Source organism: Lithobates pipiens, unplaced genomic scaffold (assembly GCF_037356315.1).
Source record: "Lithobates pipiens isolate NorthernLeopardFrog02 unplaced genomic scaffold, aLitPip1_a1.2 Scaffold_10, whole genome shotgun sequence".
Taxonomy (NCBI): Eukaryota; Metazoa; Chordata; class Amphibia; order Anura; family Ranidae; genus Lithobates; species Lithobates pipiens.
In genome coordinates this window covers 212,376,360-212,395,171 of record NW_027507686.1, presented here as the reverse complement: position 1 = coordinate 212,395,171, position 18,812 = coordinate 212,376,360, and the positions used below count along the sequence as shown (strand labels likewise).

General features: G+C 43.5%; 1 protein-coding gene across 3 annotated transcripts in view; it reads right to left on the bottom strand.

Moving 5' to 3' along the window:
* SPON1 (spondin 1) overlaps positions 1–18,812 on the bottom strand; it is a 686,200-nt gene that overhangs the window by 145,309 nt on the left and 522,079 nt on the right. For all 3 annotated transcript variants that reach the window (XM_077460912.1, XM_077460913.1, XM_077460911.1), the window contains exon 7: positions 3,190–3,254. In XM_077460912.1, the coding sequence (XP_077317038.1) occupies positions 3,190–3,254 (65 nt within the window). The remainder of the gene's footprint in view (positions 1–3,189; positions 3,255–18,812) is intronic.

Below are 18,812 nucleotides of genomic sequence, written 5' to 3'. Positions count from 1 at the left end.
TGGGACGACTTACAAGTCGCCCCAGGCCAGGCGACTTTTGCCGCGGCCAAGCAGAGAATGAGCTCAAGGGGAAACTCCACGGCAAATTTCTGAAAAAAATTTGGCGTGGGTTCCCCCTCCGAGAGCATACCAGGCCCTTAGGTCTGGTATGGATTCCAAGGGGAACCCCCTACGCCGAAAAAACGACGTGGGGGTCCCCCCCAGATCCACACCAGACCCTTATCCGAGCACGCTACCCGGCCGGCTAGGAAAGGGGGTGGGGACGAGCGGGCGCCCCCCCCCCTCCTGAGCCGTACCAGGCCGCGTGCCCTCAACATGGGGGGGGTGCCTTGGGGGAGGGGGGCGTGCGGCCCCCCCACCCCAAAGCACCTTGTCCCCATGTTGATGAGGACAAGGGCCTCTTCCCGACAACCCTGGCCGTTGGCTGTCGGGGTCTGCGGGCGGGGGGCTTATCGGAATCCGGGAGCCCCCTTTAATAAGGGGGCCCCCGGATACCGGCCCCCCACCCTATGTGAATGAGTATGGGGTACAATGTACCCCTACCCATTCACCTGTGAAATAAAGTACAATAAAACACACAACACAGAGAAAAAGTATTTTATTGCACAGCCGGGGGTCTTCCGTCTTCGGGGGTCTTCTCGCCGGACTCCTCCGCTATGTGTGTGTAGCTCTTTTGCCAGCGGAGGAGTCCGGCTTTCTTCCTCCCCGCCGCCGGCCTCTTCTCCCGACTTCGGGGGTCTTGTCCCCCTCTTCGGTTCTTCTGCCGGGCCACCGCGCCTGGTCCGGTGGCCCGGTCTTCTGTCGCCGTCTTCCGTTCTTCTGTCGCCGCCTTCGGTTCTTCTGCCGGGCCACCGCGCCTTCTTATAGCTCTTTTACAGGCGGTGGCCCGGTCTTCCGTCGCCGCCGCCTTCCGTTCTTCTCCTTCTTCTTCTCCTGGAGATGTTGACTCGACGAGCTCTCCGGCCACAATGCCAGGGACGCGCTCCGCTGCCTCTTATATAGGGACAATGGGGCGGTGTCACATGGGTTGATGTCACATGGGTTGGTCACATGGGTTGATGTCACATGGTGACCCCCGCCCCCTTACCATGTGACATCAACCCATGTGACCAACCCATGTGACATCAACCCATGTGACACCGCCCCATTGTCCCTATATAAGAGGCAGCGGAGCGCGTCCCTGGCATTGTGGCCGGAGAGCTCGTCGAGTCAACATCTCCTGGAGAAGAAGAAGGAGAAGAACGGAAGGCGGCGGCGGCGGCGGCGGCGGCGGCGGCGACGGAAGACCGGGCCACCGCCTGTAAAAGAGCTATAAGAAGGCGCGGTGGCCCGGCAGAAGAACCGAAGGCGGCGACAGAAGAACGGAAGACGGCGACAGAAGACCGGGCCACCGGACCAGGCGCGGTGGCCCGGCAGAAGAACCGAAGAGGGGGACAAGACCCCCGAAGTCGGGAGAAGAGGCCGGCGGCGGGGAGGAAGAAAGCCGGACTCCTCCGCTGGCAAAAGAGCTACACACACATAGCGGAGGAGTCCGGCGAGAAGACCCCCGAAGACGGAAGACCCCCGGCTGTGCAATAAAATACTTTTTCTCTGTGTTGTGTGTTTTATTGTACTTTATTTCACAGGTGAATGGGTAGGGGTACATTGTACCCCATACTCATTCACATAGGGTGGGGGGCCGGTATCCGGGGGCCCCCTTATTAAAGGGGGCTCCCGGATTCCGATAAGCCCCCCGCCCGCAGACCCCGACAACCAACGGCCAGGGTTGTCGGGAAGAGGCCCTTGTCCTCATCAACATGGGGACAAGGTGCTTTGGGGTGGGGGGGCCGCACGCCCCCCCTCCCCCAAGGCACCCCCCCATGTTGAGGGCACGCGGCCTGGTACGGCTCAGGAGGGGGGGGGCCGCCCGCTCGTCCCCACCCCCTTTCCTAGCCGGCCGGGTAGCGTGCTCGGATAAGGGTCTGGTGTGGATCTGGGGGGGACCCCCACGCCGTTTTTTCGGCGTAGGGGGTTCCCCTTGGAATCCATACCAGACCTAAGGGCCTGGTATGCTCTCGGAGGGGGAACCCACGCCAAATTTTTTTCAGAAATTTGCCGTGGAGTTCCCTCTTGAGAGCTGATAATTCTGTCAAAGTCGCCTCCGTATAGACAGAGATCCGACTTGGAGGCGACCTCCATTGAAATCAATGGGTACCGGTCGCCTACAAGTCGGATAGAAGTAGTACAGGAACCTTTTTTGAAGTCGGAGCGACTTCAGTAGTGTGCATTAACACGGCTCTCATTCACTTACATTGATTTTTAAATGTTGTCCGACCTGAGGCGACCTGAGGCGACTAGGGGCGACCTGAAGTCGGATCAGGAGTTGCCCCTGTGTGAATGGGCTCTTAGAGATCAGTATTTATATAGCCCCTGTGTCTGTTATTTTATGTTAAGCTTTATTTGGCTTACATCTATCCAAAAATTCCAAAAGTCTAGCAAGTTAAAGAAGACATTTTATTGATGATTGTGTAACATTATTGAGGAATTATTCTTAGCACTGGGACTTTAGACTTATTGGACATACACCAGGGGTGTTATTATAGCTGCTGTGGGAATTCAATATATTGTATCTGTGTGCTGATATAAGCAGAATATAAAACTACATCACTGTTGCCCACTAAAATTGGAATAGGGACATTCCTACGTAAAACAGGGTCCCTACATGTGTAATAGAGCTCCCTGGGTTTTGGGTATTCTGGAGAACACTGAAGATGCAAGCAGGTACTGGGAACCATCTGCATTATGCACCTGGGGCTGATTTCGAAGGTATGGTAAGTCCATAGGTTTACTTTACCTCAATATCTTGTATATTATTTACATTTAGGTCCCGCTATGAATACATTGTGACACCTACAAAAAACTGATAGCTCTTCCGTACATGTCTGTACCAATTTTGTAAATGACAAATGACTCGTACTGATTCTGTTACACGCTGGCTATTTTTCACTGGCCGGTCTACAACAGCTAGAGTAATTTTCAAAATTTCCAGAGCAATGAAACCAACACGGATGTTAGCAGTAGATTTGTCAGTGAAGAGCAGTTCTTGAGTTTATCACTGTACCTCTGGGAAACCGGCAATACAACACTTGTCAAGACAGAAATTGGGAAGACTTTTGAATGAAGAAGAAACATATGTCTTTTCACACTTACACATTCAGGGGCTGCCACGCCGGCCACTGAGCTTTGGCTTTGATGACAGTTAACACATCATCTCCCTGCAAAATAGGAAAATAAATATTGTCAGCTGTATTATCAAAAATAAATAAATAAAAGAATACAATTATTCAAACAATGAAAATACATGAAATTGAACACATACATAGCACAAACATCAACATAACTTCATGTCTGTTTAAATAAAAATGTTCTATTAGTACAGATCTGAAAATTTTATAGTATGTGTAGCCACTGGTCTACAGCACTGCTGTCAGGGCTGGCTTAGCCCTTCCTTCTCTGGGCTGGCTGCTCAGCTGTCGGATAATTGCCAGCTCTCATCTCTCTCCACAGTTACCAGCTGTTCCTGATCATGCTCGTCTGACCTGCCTACTTAAAGCTGTCCAGCTCACTTCACCTCTGCCTTCGCCTTGGTCACATCACAAGAAACCATCTCCTGCGGTTCTGTTTAAAGACTGGCTTGCTGACATCCCTTCTGGCTCCTTATCCTGCTTGCTGTTGCTCTACTTGGATCCCTGACTTCTGGCCTGGCTGACTACCCGATCTGGTTATTGAACTTTGGCCTGGCTGACTACTTGATCCGGTTACTGGACTCTGGCTATGCTTTGACTATGCTTTTTCTATTTACCTTTTTATTTTTATTTAATAAACAAGTGTGATTTAATTGTACTTCTGTCTCGGTCTGATTCATGGTTTCTGACAACTGCTCAGTCTAGCAGCAGGAACTGAGCTGTTATCAATGATGCTGTCCTGCACCCCCTGTCAAGCTGAATTCAGGGAGGAGCTTCCGTTTACGGTGATGTTGAGATGTCCACCTGTAACAGCCGTTGGGGGGCCTATCTGTGACTACCCTGTGACACATGGATCTGCGGCATTGGTGAGAGGCCTCATGCAATTTGCTGTTTTAACTGACTTTATGGGATTACAAATATCCTTACCCAACAGGGTGAGCGCTCCAACTCAGGTCTCGAGTTCTGACTTTGGCCAACATAACTTAAGAAACCACTGGCTAGTTGGCTAGAGAGAGACATTATACATGTCAGACTTAGGAGAGTAACTTCTATCAGTTAGAGCCCTTGTTTGTCCAGAGATACCTGAGCCTGAGGTCTGTCCCACAATTTAGGGCAGGGTTTCTCAACCAGGGGTTGCTTGGAACCTTAAGGTTCTTCCAGAGGTTGCTAGGGGTTCCTTGAGCAATGAGCAATTTCTGCCGCTAAGAAGTTCTTACTGACACCAATTATCTTCTGTAGCTATCTGTAAGGAGGTAATTCTTCCCAATAACCACAAGTGTAAGGTGCATTCTTGACCATCACACAATGTTGTGCATAACTTTCTGTTACGTTGTTTCTTAATGTTACTGTACTGTTTCACAATCATTGCTGCCCATTGCTACTGCTTTTAAAGGATACATTTACCTTTGGGAGCATGTTTCATGTTCCACTCCTGCAGCTGTTGCCTGTTCTGCTGCCTCTAGTTTCAGCAAGTCTGGGATTTTCTCCCAGTGCTCCGCCCACCTGACCACGTCATTCATTCACAGAGTTCTATAAATGGAGAACTACAAGTATCGACAGCCTTTGCGGTTGTCTGCTTGTAGTTCCCAATGAACTACCATGGTGCTGTTAAGCACTCTTGAAGTTCATTGTCCCTTCCTGTCATTGTGTATCTGCCTGCCCATATGACATTAATGACACCCGCAGTCTGCTGATTGCGGGTGCAATGCTTTACAGGCTCCAAGTAAAAAAATAAATGCACATTTTTTTTACCTGCGAAAAGATGCACATTTATTATTTTTCTTAAAAAGGTGCACTTATCCTTTAATCTTTGCCTTGCTTGATGTTATCACTCTCACTCTCTCATACTAGTCACTTGAAGTTCAACATGGCACCTCATGGAAAATAACTCTCTGAGGATCTGAAAAAAAGAATTGTTGCTCTACATAAACATGGCCTAGGCTATAAGAAGATTGCCAAGACCCTGAAACTCAGCTGCAGCACGGTGGCCAAGACCATACAGTGGTTTAGTAGGACAGGTTCCACTCAGAACAGGCCTCGCCATGGTCGACCAAAGAATTTGAGTGCACTTGCTCAGCATCATATCCAGAGGTTGTATTTGGGAAATAGATGTATGAGTGCTGCCAGGGGTGGGGGTCAGCCTGTCAGTGCTCAGACCATATGCCGTAAACTGCATCAAATTGGTCTGCATGGCTGTCGAAGCCTCTTCTAAAGATGATGTACAAGAGAGTCCACAAACAGGTTGCAGGAGACAAACAGACTAAGGACATAGATTACTGGAACCCTGTCCTGTGGTGTGATGAGACCAAGACAAACTGATTTGGTTCAGATGGTGTCAAGCGTGTGTGGCGGCAACCAGGTGAGGAGTACAAAGACAAGTGTGTCTTGCCTACAGTCAAGCATGGTGGTGGGAGTGTCATGGTCTGGGGCTGCATGAGTGCTGCCGACACTGGGGAGCTACAGTTCATTGAGGGAACCATGAATGCCAACATGTACTGTGACATACTAAAGCAGAGCATGATCCCTTCCCTTCAGAGACTGGGCCACAGGGCAGTATTCCAACCTAACGACTCCAAACACACCTCCAAGATGACCACTGCCTTACTAAAGAAGCTGAGGGTAAAGGCCATGAACTGGCCAAGCATGTCTCCAGACCTGAACACTATTGAGCATCTGTGACCATTCCTATTGCCCTGAGCGACTTACGCATGCGCAGTAGGGAACTGGGAATTGAGGCCGCAACGCTTCACTTCCTGATTCCCTCACCTAGCATGGCGGCAGCAGCCGAGCAATCGATCGGCCTCGGCTGCCAACATCGCTGGACCCTGGGACAGGTGAGTGTCCATTTATTAAAAGTCAGCAGCTGCAGTATTTATAGCTACTGGCTTTTAATAATTGTTTTTTCAGTGAAATCCCTCTCTAAGTAGGAGGATTTGTTTAATCTCTGTGTATCACCTTTCCTGTGTATACAGTATGTAAGGGTTTACAAACACTGAAAGCTGCACTAAACTAAAATTGTCCAAATACAAGATGTCCTTTGTGTATTACAAGATATGGGCAGTGATCCAGCATGAAACGATTGCAATTTGACAGCACAGGAGTTTCCTGCAATAAAGACCAGTCAATGCTGCTCTCTCTGCCTGTGCAGGCTGTCTCGTCTTGTACCTACTCCCGGTAGACTGCTACAGTAGATGCAGCTAGTGTGGGTATCCCTCATCTCCCAGACACACACTGTAATTGTGGCTGCAATTTCACCTTCAACTCGGAGCTCTGTTTGCCTTTACCATCCGACCATACACAGAGCAACATCATTGGCAACTGAGATGCCTCATTGGATAGCAAGATAGTGGTGGGTGAAAGAAAACCATGTATCGTCTGTGTTTTTACCTCCTATACCCATTGGGGTCACCTTATAAAAAAAATGTCAGCTCCATCTAGTGGCCACAATGCAGAATTTTCCAGAAACACCTAAATCTGGAAAATATTGCATTATAGCCACTAGACGGAGCTGATGATCATAGGAAATAAACCTATTAGTAGGCAAAATATTTTGAAATGGCTGGGTGAATGATTGTGATATTTGTGCTGCATTTATATATATATATATATATATATATATATATATATATATATATATATATATATATATTGTGGCAGCAAGCAGGTAAAGTCACCTGGTTGTATCCAGGATGGGAAATATGTGTGCCCTAGATTCAGGCTTTATGCAGACCTTTACAATTAGAGGGGAAGAGTTAATGAGCCCAGCTGAAGTAAGTGGGCTCATTAAGACCTCTACAAAAAACCCCAGCATGCTTAGGGAGATGCTCCATCCTGGAACCAGTTTTGTGTTGTATAGACTGGGGAGTGTGACACCTGTTCTGTGCGGTGAGTTAACGCCTGTGTGGCAAACCTCTACAACAGGGACAGGGACTGGGGCAGCACAAGGCTGCACTCAGTTGTTAGATAGGGAATCTAAGTGTGTAGTTAGAGGTCAAGCTGACCAGGATTTATTTTCATGTTTTATTTTTATTTGGCTGTTATATGTATCACTGCATGTAGCATAAATAAACCGCATCTTTTGTTTTTTTGCACCTACCACGCTGTCTGCTGTGCCTGATTTTGTGTTGTGAACCCATCCAGGGGGTCACACACACCCGCTGCCGAGCTAACCCCTCACAATATATATATATATATATATATATATATATCTTGACCCCATAGTGTGTATCCATATCTCCTAAAAACAAATGATACATTATGAATAATTATCCTTTCTTTCCAAGGATGGCCTTGAAAATATATACTGTAGTTATTGTACAGCATTCTAAACCCAATTACAAGTGCTAGTCTCGTCCTTGTCTGGTTTCACATGACCTTGTTTAAACAGATAGTCCTTCGGAGAGGCTAATTGCTGCTTTACTTCATACAAAACTACAGCAATTAAGGTCTAATGCTGCCCTTTCTCAGCCAGGAAATGTTACGAGTGCTGTATTTGCATATAGTTTTGGTTTTAGTTGATCTGACATTCAGTGCAAATGTGCAACACATTTTTTTTGCTGAAAAAACAATACAAAAGAGTTCTAAAAATAAGAAAAAAGATAAACATAATAAGCACGGGTGTATAGATGTAGATATTCAGTGGCCCAAAAAGTAGAATTGACTATCCAGTGGCACAACGGGGGTTATTTATAAAAGGCAAATCCACTTTGCACTGCAAGTGCACCTGGAAGTAAAGTCGCTGTAGATCCGAGGGGGACATGCAAGGAAAATAAAAAACAGCATTTTAGATTCCACATGATTGGATGATAAAATCGGCAGAGCTTCCCCTCATTTCAGATCTACCCTTTAGATTGAGAGCGATTGCAATTGAAAGTGTACTTTCAAGTGCACTTGCAGTACAAAGTGGATTTGCCTTTCGTAAATAACCCCCTATATTTTTAAAAGTATTGGGACACCTGCCTTTACACGCACATGAACTTTAATGGCATCCCAGTCTTAGTCCGTAGGGTTCAATAATGAGTTGGCCCACTCTTTGCAGCTATAACAGCTTCAACTCTTCTGGAAAGGCTGTCCAGAAGGTTTAGGAGTGTGTTTATGGGAATGTTTGACCATTCTTCCAGAAGCGCATTTGTGAGGTCAGGCATTGATGTTAGAAGAGAAGACCTGGCTCGCAGTCTAATTCATCCCAAAGGTGTTCTATCGGGTTGAGGTGCAGGTCAGTCAAGTTCCTCCACCCCAAACTCCCTAATCCATGCCTTTGTGGACCTTGCTTTGTGCACTGGTCCAAATCATTTGGTGGAGGGGAGATTATGGTGTGGGGTTGTTTTTCAGGGGTTGGGCTTGGCCCCTTAGTTCCAGTAAAGGCGTTAGCATACCAAAACATTTTGGACAATTTCATGCTCCCAACTTTGTGGGAACAGTTTGGGGGTGGCCCCTTCCTGTTCCAACATGACTGCGCACCAATGCACAAAGCGTGCCAACTCAGACCTGCTAGTGCCGCTAGGTCCCAATCCTTTTTTTAAATGGCACTGATACAGATAGCTGCTATCTCTGTCCCATGTACACTTTCAAGCAGGGAAGGAGAACACATTTGCTCTCCAACTACACCATTCATCCACTATCCCTCCTCTATATGACAGTGTTTAGGCCCTGTAATTACTTGTTTCGGCTCTGAGTGCTGAATTGTGGGAAGGAACGGGGAAGTGTGCCTCTATACTTAGCAGCACATGTTTAGTTTTTTTTCCTCTGGCAATGGTAGAAAAATAGATTAGTGGAGAAAGCAAGATAAAGGCATATCATATTTACACTCCCTGCTGTAAAGTGAATCTGTTACTTTGACCGAATGGGTAAATAACTGGAATTTAAAGGTGGTCTTCCAGCATCCTAATTTTCTTACTCTGCTTCTCCTGCATCTCTAGTGGTACTTAATCTTCCAAAGCAGATCTTGATCTGTTTGGTGGCTTCATCAGGCTTTTTGAATCTAGGAAAAAGCAAGGAGACTACAGTGATAGCTGTGCTTGGGAATACCTCCCTTGCATTCCGAACAGGTAAGCAAAGAGGGGTTCAGTGGGGTGGACTGAAGAACTATAGCAATGTCTGCAATATGTCCTGATGCCATGTCCATGAAGGCCATGCTCCCCTCCCTCTAACCAGCAACCATTGACATATTGGCACAATAATCACATTGATTATTTTAGTTTTAACTTGAACATACCTTCATGTATTGTTCTAGAGTTTTGAGACCCTTCTTCATAACATATTTGTACTTATATGACAAGGTTATTTCGCCACAGGGATCAGCACACCATTAGCACTACATGGAATTTCATTGAGATGAAAATTATTCAGTATTATGTCTTCCTGGGCACGACCAAAGCATTAAAATGAAAATGTAGCCAGTTTCTCCCCATTCCAAACAATTATGTCACGTTTGATGCATCTAAATGACCCATCCCATGCTGATTTCACTTAACAATGTAGTCATTTTTAATGAATATTTCACAAAATGTAATCTCTTTCGTGTAGTTGCTTAGGATACAGTAACTGTGGTCTAATTCTGTTTTTCTGTTTCTGTTAATTTATTATCACATTTTCAAATTTCTATATTTTAAGAAAGAGAAAACAATGCTTCTATCTATCGCGTTTCATTAGCATAATCAGGAACGTGTGACCTCTTTTTTCACCACTCATGCAAATTAATAATTCTTATTTATTAATTGGAATCTGAAAAACGTTTCAATGAATTGTGTTTTGCTTTATTCGAGGGCTAGTTGTTTACTTTGCCAGGAAAGCAAATAACAAACATTCCACCTCTCATAAAATGTTATTGCCCATCATTCACCAGCAGATGTTTTCTTTAAATTAGATCATTAATGCAGTGGTGAAATTCTCTCCAAAGATTCATGCAGCAGTTTATATGTCTTTTCCAATAAGGTTTGATATTCAACATTTCAGATCCATCAGAATTTCTTATTAGGTGAAGAACCATCTATCTATTTAGGTGACATAAGTTTTGAGATAGTATGGCCACTCTGATAAATGGCACCCACTGAAAGCTCCATCGTGTATTCCAAATGTAATTTTGGTGCAGTCTACATTGGGGACTACAGGAGCATGTCAAAATCATGCGTATTCAATGGAAAGCATGAGTGCAGTCATCTCACCACTGAACATGTAAAGTTAATGAGCAAGGGAATTCAGGGGTAAAATAATAGGGGTTCCAGGTCCGGATAATATTTCATTGCCACTTTAATATGCCATTGGTAAAGAATTCTGGTGACACTTTTTATATTGTCCCTGGGCTTGGTAGGCTTAGACTTTTGAAGACCCCAGTGTGAACATAGTTCTTTGGAAGTCTTATAGAGTAGAAGAATGTATTGGTAAGTCCTAGATATGCATACAGATGTGATGATAACCTTGTGTCTGTTGAGGATGTAAAATAAAAGAGATTAGGGTCATTTAAGAAACTTTACTCTACTTCTAATTTCTAGCTCTTTGAGTAATCAGCCCTTTGCTGCCTTCTTTTTTTGTTCTCGAGGGATCTTTAAACCCTTGGGTTTTAAATAACTTTTTCAGTAGTTGACTTACTCAAGTAATTAGTATGCAACTTCTTTATCTTTTAAAGAGAAAGTTCACCTCTAAAGCATGTTACATGTGTATGTAAGGATTTAGGGTGTAACATATAACATGTTACAGAAACCCTCCTCATCCCCTGAGCCTCCCTTTCCCATGACAGTGAGTGGGGGTTCTTCTTCCCCACAGCCACGATCGATGTGGCTGTGTGGGGGCTCCACCCTAAATTAAACACAGTTTACTATGCATCGGTTTGGAGTGGACACAGTAAGTGATCAGTATCAATTACTCACCGTTTTCATTCAGAAAAGGAAGGCACCGCTAAATTACATATTTACCGATCCCTTCAATGCTCTCCATCTTGAAACATATCCTGCAGCAGCTGGCGGGAGAGGAGAGGAGGGAAGCGGGGGGACGCTAGGAGCACATGGGGCAGCCAAAAGAGGAGGAACAGGGACAGGAGAGGTGGCAGAACGGTATTTACTGGTACCAATCCCATTTCCTCTTGCAGCTGCTGAATGTCAGTGGGAGGGAGAGAAGTAGAGGTGGCTTTCAGCGGCTGCAAGAGGAAAGGGGATCAGTACCAGTAAATGCCACCCCCCACTGTCCCTCTTGGGGATTGGCAAGGAAGGATTGCGGTCTACCCATCACCTACCCACGATTTAGGACTAGATTGTGATTGACAGTTCCCGACCCCCAGGCTAGAGGGAATATAAATTTATCAGTTGGTCTGAAATCAAGCAGGAAGAGCTTGAGTGCATGACAAGGCCTTTGTCCTTCTCAACTTATAGCTCCTGCAAATCAATTATTGTTTGATGATGACTTGGAACAGTACATGATAAAAATAAAGGTAGAACCACAGCCAAAATTTTAGTCCAGGAAAATATAGAAAAAGCATCAGTTAATGTACTCGTGCATTTATTAAATGTCAATAATTTATTAAATGAAAACAAAACTACAACTTTAGGTTTCCAAATCTGACACAGTCTCAGCCTTGGTAGTTGTCTTAAAATATAACTAAAGGCATAACTTTGTTTTTAGTTTTGACAGAGTTAAGATGGATTATAACACCTATTAGGTTTTTATTGCTGTCTGTGTACCCATTGGGGAGATTCACCCTCTCTATTTGTCTTATTTAGCGTTATCATTGAAAGTAAATATATAAGAAAATCCTAAATTTTGGGTGTTCCCCAGAACAGTAGGAAAGGGGACATTAGTTCTGGTGCTCTGGGGAACCCCAAGGTATTCCCTTAATTTGCCGGGGTTTACTCTCACTTCCTCTTTTGGCTATGGTACAGGAAGTGAAGACAAATCTTCCCAATGTGACAAAGATGGCAAAAAACTGACAGGGGCTATTCACATCTAAGGACTGGAGAGATACAAATACAAATCCTTCGGCAAGGAAAACGGCAACAATAAATGTACTGCAGTTGTGGATGTTGAAGTTCATTGCAGCTTTAATTGTTGTATCAAATGGAGAATAGCTGGACCTTCTGTCACAATTTTAAGTCCATCTTTGCCTCCTTTGAGGGGATTGACCCTTCCCAGTAACAAGTGAGGCTTTTGGTTTCCCTTATCTAAAGCCTATTACACGTATATTTCTTGGAGAATCAGCACTGCTGGACCCCTAATAGATTCTCTATAGCAATATTGTTGAATGTTTTTTTCACAGAAATGTGAAACAGGAAGTTTGGCTTCTCGGAAATAGGAAATCTGGGAAATACCAGTTGAGACACAGACAGCAGAGAATGTAGATGCAGGTGGGTGTGGATCCACTTTAACATCTCAGTGGTTCAGAACCTCAGTCCTAAAGTACCTCTAACAGGCAAGGATTTCCTTCACCCTGCAAAGGTGCTTTAAATCAATGTCAATGGCTTATTATTTATAACAGTTATTTTATCTAAGGAAAATTCCCAAAATATGGCCTATTGGGGGTACTCGAGGACTGAGGTTGGGAGGTTGGGAACCTTCACTTTATATGCTCTATCTTCTGTGGATTTTTAACCCTTGATCATGCTCATTTTCATATTCAGTAACTTCTAAAAGGAAGCAAAAGGACTTCCTTTTTAAGCAATATTGTTATTCACCTAAGAGATAAATCAGAATTTCTCAGTAGCTCCTGATCAGCTAATTACTTCTGCTATCAAAATTACAAATGCAGCTTTCCAATCAACACCTTGGATATTTCAAAGAAAGTTCTCCTTTATCTTACCACTTCCCGCCATTCATGATTCACTAGCAAAGAAACTATTAAAAACAAAGTAAGAGTTTCGCTTATCAAAGCTTGTCAGCCACAAAGGCAACATATAATAATGAACATTTAGAAAGGATATGCACAAAATAATTTTCTAATTAGATTTTCACAAAGTTTTAGTGAGTATCCCTTTAATCTTACTAGCTTTATGTGAAGGTTATTGGAACTCAAAAGAGAAGAAAACTTTCTTTTAAAATATAAATGTAGCCAAATATTATTTTAATATTTTGGCTAGAATAGGGTAGAGGTAAAAAAAACTATTAGGGTATTCTTTGTTGTTTGTGCCACATTGAGATACCACTCAGAGGTCGTTTTGAAAAGTTTATGGACTAAGAGCATAAAAAAGCCAATGTGTTTTGGAGGAAAGGCCTTCCCCTTCCTCAAGACTTGATGGCAGTGGATGTTATTAGAATCATGATGAGATGCAATAGGAGACCTACAAGGTGTGTCCAGAAACTAATGAGAATGATATTTAAAAAATTTTTTTATTGAAAAATGGTACTATTGAATAGTGTTTCCTTCAAAGTATGCACCTTGTGAGTGTACACAACGCTCCCAGCCATTTTCCCATTCTTCATAGCATCCATGGAAGTCTTCAAGTGGGATGGCATTCAGAACTTGTGTAGTTTGACTTTTGATTTGCTGATTCAAGCTTTCTTTGGGCGAGGTGACATGGGTGTGTGCCATTCTGATTTCTGTTTCTTTGTCTCCCCAGGATTCATTTCCCGCGATCACTCGACTCAAAAAAATCTGTCTCTCTTTCAAAACAAGCCTCTGATCAGGTGACAAATTCTTTCGAACAAGTGATGCACACACTTTTCTCATGTTCAAATTCTGCGTCACAATTTTATGAACAATTGACTTGGTAATTCCTGCTTCCTCTGCAATAATTCTGATAGTGAGCTGACGGTCATGGTTGAGAACAGACCTCATTGTATCTACATTCTGTTTAGTTTTTGACCAAGAGAGGTGTCCAGATCACTGTTCATCTTCAACACATTCTCCTCCTTCCTTGAAGGCCTTATTCCATTGGTACACTTGTGCAGATGATAGCACAGCTTCTCCATAAGCTTTCGACACAATTTCCTTCTGATGCAGTTTTACCCAATTTGACACAAAATGTTATTGCATATTGCTGTTCCAAACTCACTTGTATTTTTCTTAAGATGACTGATAAAGACTGTCAGATCTTAACAGCACTATGAACCGCTAGCCTTCCTCAGAGACTCTCCATAGAAATATTGTAAAATTTACCATAACTAATAAACATTTTGGTGATCTTTTTGTGAATGTTTGTGCTAGGCGTTCCTTGTATCCATCCCAAAGTTTAGCATCTGCTGAACACTCTTTGTTGTTATCAGAAAGGTAACAGCCTAGGACCATAACAAGGTCCACTTACACTACACCTTCATTACATATCAGTTTCTTTGAAGGAAGATGCACTCCATTATACATCCATTAGAACCAAGCCTCACATCTATTTATCAAGCGCTATCACACACACACACATCAGCACCCTAGAAGATGCAACAGGATCTTCCCAAGGGAATAAACTACCTATCTGGACAGTTTTCACCACAACATTGTCCCAACTGCAAGATTTCCTATCGCCTCTTGCTCTCGTGGCAACTCTAAATTGGAGGATTTCCATTTTGGTCACAAGACAGATAGGAGAATTAATCAATCCAGGGGGGATACAGATTACAATAAAACTTGACAAAGGATCTAACATTCCCGCTCTATTTAAAGCTAAAAAAAATAAAAAAAAATAAAAAAGTAACCAATGACCTGCATGAGAAAAGTGAAACTTAAGTCCAAATACTGTATGAAAAAACAGAGTTGAAACTACAGTATCTTTGCCCAGATGACATCAATGCCAGCGTAGTAAGATGACTTCATTAGACTATATTCACATCTTTCTATACATAAACTGGTTTCCCATGATCAGAAGTTGTCAAAGTCCTTTCCGAGGAAAGGAATTATGTATTTTATGTATTTTAAAGCAACACTTTCTTTCTTAAAAACATTATGAAGTAACAACTTGGCTGCAATGGAGGAACCCATAGGTGTTTGTAGGATGTGCCTATAGTAAGGCAATATCTTCAGTGCACCTGGACCCCTGAAAACCAAGGTTCTTTGATATGTGTAACTCAGCTTTCTTTGATACAAGTCCATTGACCACCCACACCCTTTCACCTTCTGAAACTCCACCTTGGCTGTTCAAGAGGATGATGTCCAGGGTGTTTTGGGAGGGAGGAGAGGGCTAGTTTAGGTGTTGAGGTTTTGGATGAGGCAGATTTAAGTGCTGGGGTATGACTGTTAGCGGTGTTAGAGAAGAACTTTTTAGTCTTTTTTTGGCTATAACTGTTAAAAGCACTGTGCCAAGAACTACCAGTGCCGATTCCTGATGCTGAAAACTAACGTATCATGATGGATGGGATGAGGTTTTGGGGGTGGTGATGTTGGATTTGGTATGGGGTATATAAGAAACAGTGGTGAGACTTTTATTTACTCTATTAAAACAGACACTTTGCCAAGTGATCAATCTAAATATCTAGCACAAAGTAGGCCATTTTGGCAAGCCGTAGCGACCCGTCATGCATTTCTAAACAGATTAAGGCTGTTTCTAATATCACAGATTTTCCCAGATGGCAAAATAAACAGAGCAGCATCTCTCCGCCAAGCCAAAAAACCTTAAGCAACTATAAAATAAATATTACAAGAAGCACAAGGGATAAAACAAACCTTGGACCATGTGAAAACGCTTTAACGTGTCAAAGCACTAATTTGTCTGAAAGTCCTGTGTGAAAGCAAAGGCTGCCTTTCAAGTTAATTCTTTAATCCAATCATTGTACGACACCAGCAGGCCTTTCTGATGTGTTAAAGAGAAACTATTGTGTATTTTTAATAAGCTTTCATTTTGTGTTGTTAACATGGCAGTCATGTGAAAAAAAAAAAAAAAAAACATAATTTTCACATTTACATGTTTGCTTCAACATATTTTAATTACCATATTGCACAAAGAGATTGGCAGCCACTACATAGGACACCTGTCTATTTGTGTAAATCACTATTATTTCTGTAAGAAAAGAGAAAAGAGAACCGCTTTTCAGACTGCCACAGGCTGCATTTGATTGGTCCATTTCAACAGCTTTTAGTGATTCTTTAAAGTTAGATCCCACAGTAACCTTTAGTAGCCACATGCGTACCAATATGAACATTTAATTGATCACTCTATTGGATTAACCTATTCAATAAGATTAAGAATGGTAAATCAAAGACAATCAATTTAGTTAGCTTTCAATAGATTTTAGTGTTGGCAAGTGGCTTGGCCACAGAAAAATTTGATCAATTGCTTCTAACTGATCGAACAAATATCCGCACGTGTGTCATAGAATGGATCAGAATATTTGTCAATAAATATTTTCTAAAATCATATTTTAAATCTATACTGTATGTGTTGCATTGTTCATAGTTTAAATGATGATGAATTGCTTGTTTGCGATCACTCTTACCTAGATCGATCACAATGTCACATTTATATCTTATTACTGTTATGACCCGTACACGCGATTGGAAATTCCACCAGCAAAAGTCTGATGTGATGTTTTGGTAAGAAATTTTGACCGTATGTATGCTCCATCAGACTTTTGCTGGAGGAATTCCCGCCAGCAAAAGATTGAGAGCAGGTTCTCTATTTTTCCAATGGAAAAAGTTCCGATCGGAAATTCTGATCGTCTGTAGCAATTCCGTTGTGCAAAATTCCTATGCATGCTCGGAAACAATTTGACACATGCTCGGAAGCATTGAACTTAATTTTCTCGGCTCATCGTAGTGTTGTACTTCACCGCGTTCTTGACGGTCGAGAACTTTTGTGTGACCATGTGTATGCAAGCCAAGCTTGAGCGGAATTCAAACATTTTTCCGACGGAAATTCTGCTTGTGTGTACGGGGCATTATTCTATGTGGTAGCACTTTCAGTGACAGCAGCAGCATCTCTGGTTGTTTACATTTATATTTTCATTTTTATTCTGCATATTAGCGCGCAACTATTTTACTTTTAATGTGATATGCTTATTGCCACCTTTGGGCGTTTTTAACAGTTAGAATGGACTGTCTTTTGGGTACATAGGGAACAATTAAAGCTGTAGTTGGTATGTGGAGGCACCTTTGGACTAAGGTGACCAGATTTTCAAAACAAAATTCTGGGCACCCTACTGACCACTCTCCCAAAAAAATTTCCCATTTGCAGCCACACCCACAAAACCATTTTTAACATGCCCTCGTTAATTGGTTACAAACTCTTTAATCAAGAGATAGAAATTCAAATAAAAGGCACCAAAATATGAATGCATAGGTAGGAGGGACTCTGTGAAGGTATTAAGAGGAAAAATGCAGGGCACATAACACTTGGAGGCATGGCCAATAAAGTAAGTGTAGCTTGACAGTGTATGGCATGTAGCGTGGAAGTAAAATGAGCCCCAGGAAACTGCAGACATGCCATAATGAGAAATGCAAAACGATAAAAAAAAACACAAAACAGATACTATACAAAAATTCCAAAAAACAGAAAAACAGCAGTACTAATTTAAGGAGTAGGAAAGCAGTGATTAGGAAAATGCAGAATAAACGTTTCTCTGAGATACGTTTCTCTGAGATAAGACCCTTTATTGTCCTGGGAATCAGAGCACACTACTGTACTTAGCGCAATAGGAATGCAGTGTGCACTGAGTCCCAGGACAATAACGGGTCTTCACATTTCTCAGCAGAAATGTTTATTCTGTCTTTTCAAACTCACTGATCACTTGCAAAATAAACCTAGTCTTTTAACCCAGTGTACTAACTTACTTTCACACCAATATCAGTGTCCAAGTGTGCAGGTCTGGAAGAGCAGAGTGGCATCTGTTTCACTTCCTCAGCTTGTAAAACTGCATACGTAGGGTGCCCACTGTCCCGGATTGCCCAGGACTGTCCCGCAATTGCCATCTCTTTCCCTGGTGCCGGGCACCTTCATTCTGGGACAATACAGTGTCCCGGAATGAAATTGAGGACACAGCCCTACTAACTAATAACTACATTTCCAGAACTGGTTGCTGGGGCCGGCCCCGCCTGGCGTCTAGCAACCAGTGATGTCACAGACTCTCACTCACTTAGACAGTGAGCCCGGGAGCGAGGCCCATACGTAGTGCTTCATTGCTGCCTCCACCCAACTCGGCACCTCCTCCTTTGTCCGGCGCCCAAGGCAAGCAGCAGGGACTTGTGTAAACATTTAACCAGATAGTGTCTAAGTGTCTCCTCTCTCCATCCACCTCCTTCTCTGGCACCTGGCGGCATGCAGAGGGAGTGACAGCAGCTGGGACTGGTCAACTGTTCTGTGTTTTGCTACTGGATCAGATCAATGGCTGCCCAAGTGTCTGACTTCTCCTTCTCTCACCCACAGCCTGACTCACTGTCCACATTGTGGACACTGGATCTGAGTAATGAAGGTGACAAGTGAGGTCAGTGAGGGGAAGGTGACAGAGGGGAGCATGGATGGCATTGGCAAGTGACATGGCTGTGGGTGGCAAGTGGCATACTGCATCTGGTGGCAGGCTATGGGTGGAAAGCAGCACACTGCATCTGGTGGCAGGCTGTTGGTGGAAAGTGGCATGCTGCATCTGGTGGCAGGCAGCAGTGGAAAGTGGCATGCTGCATCTGGCGGCAAGCAACAGTGGCAAGTGGCACACTGCATCTGGTTGCAGGCTATGGGTGGCAAGTGGTAC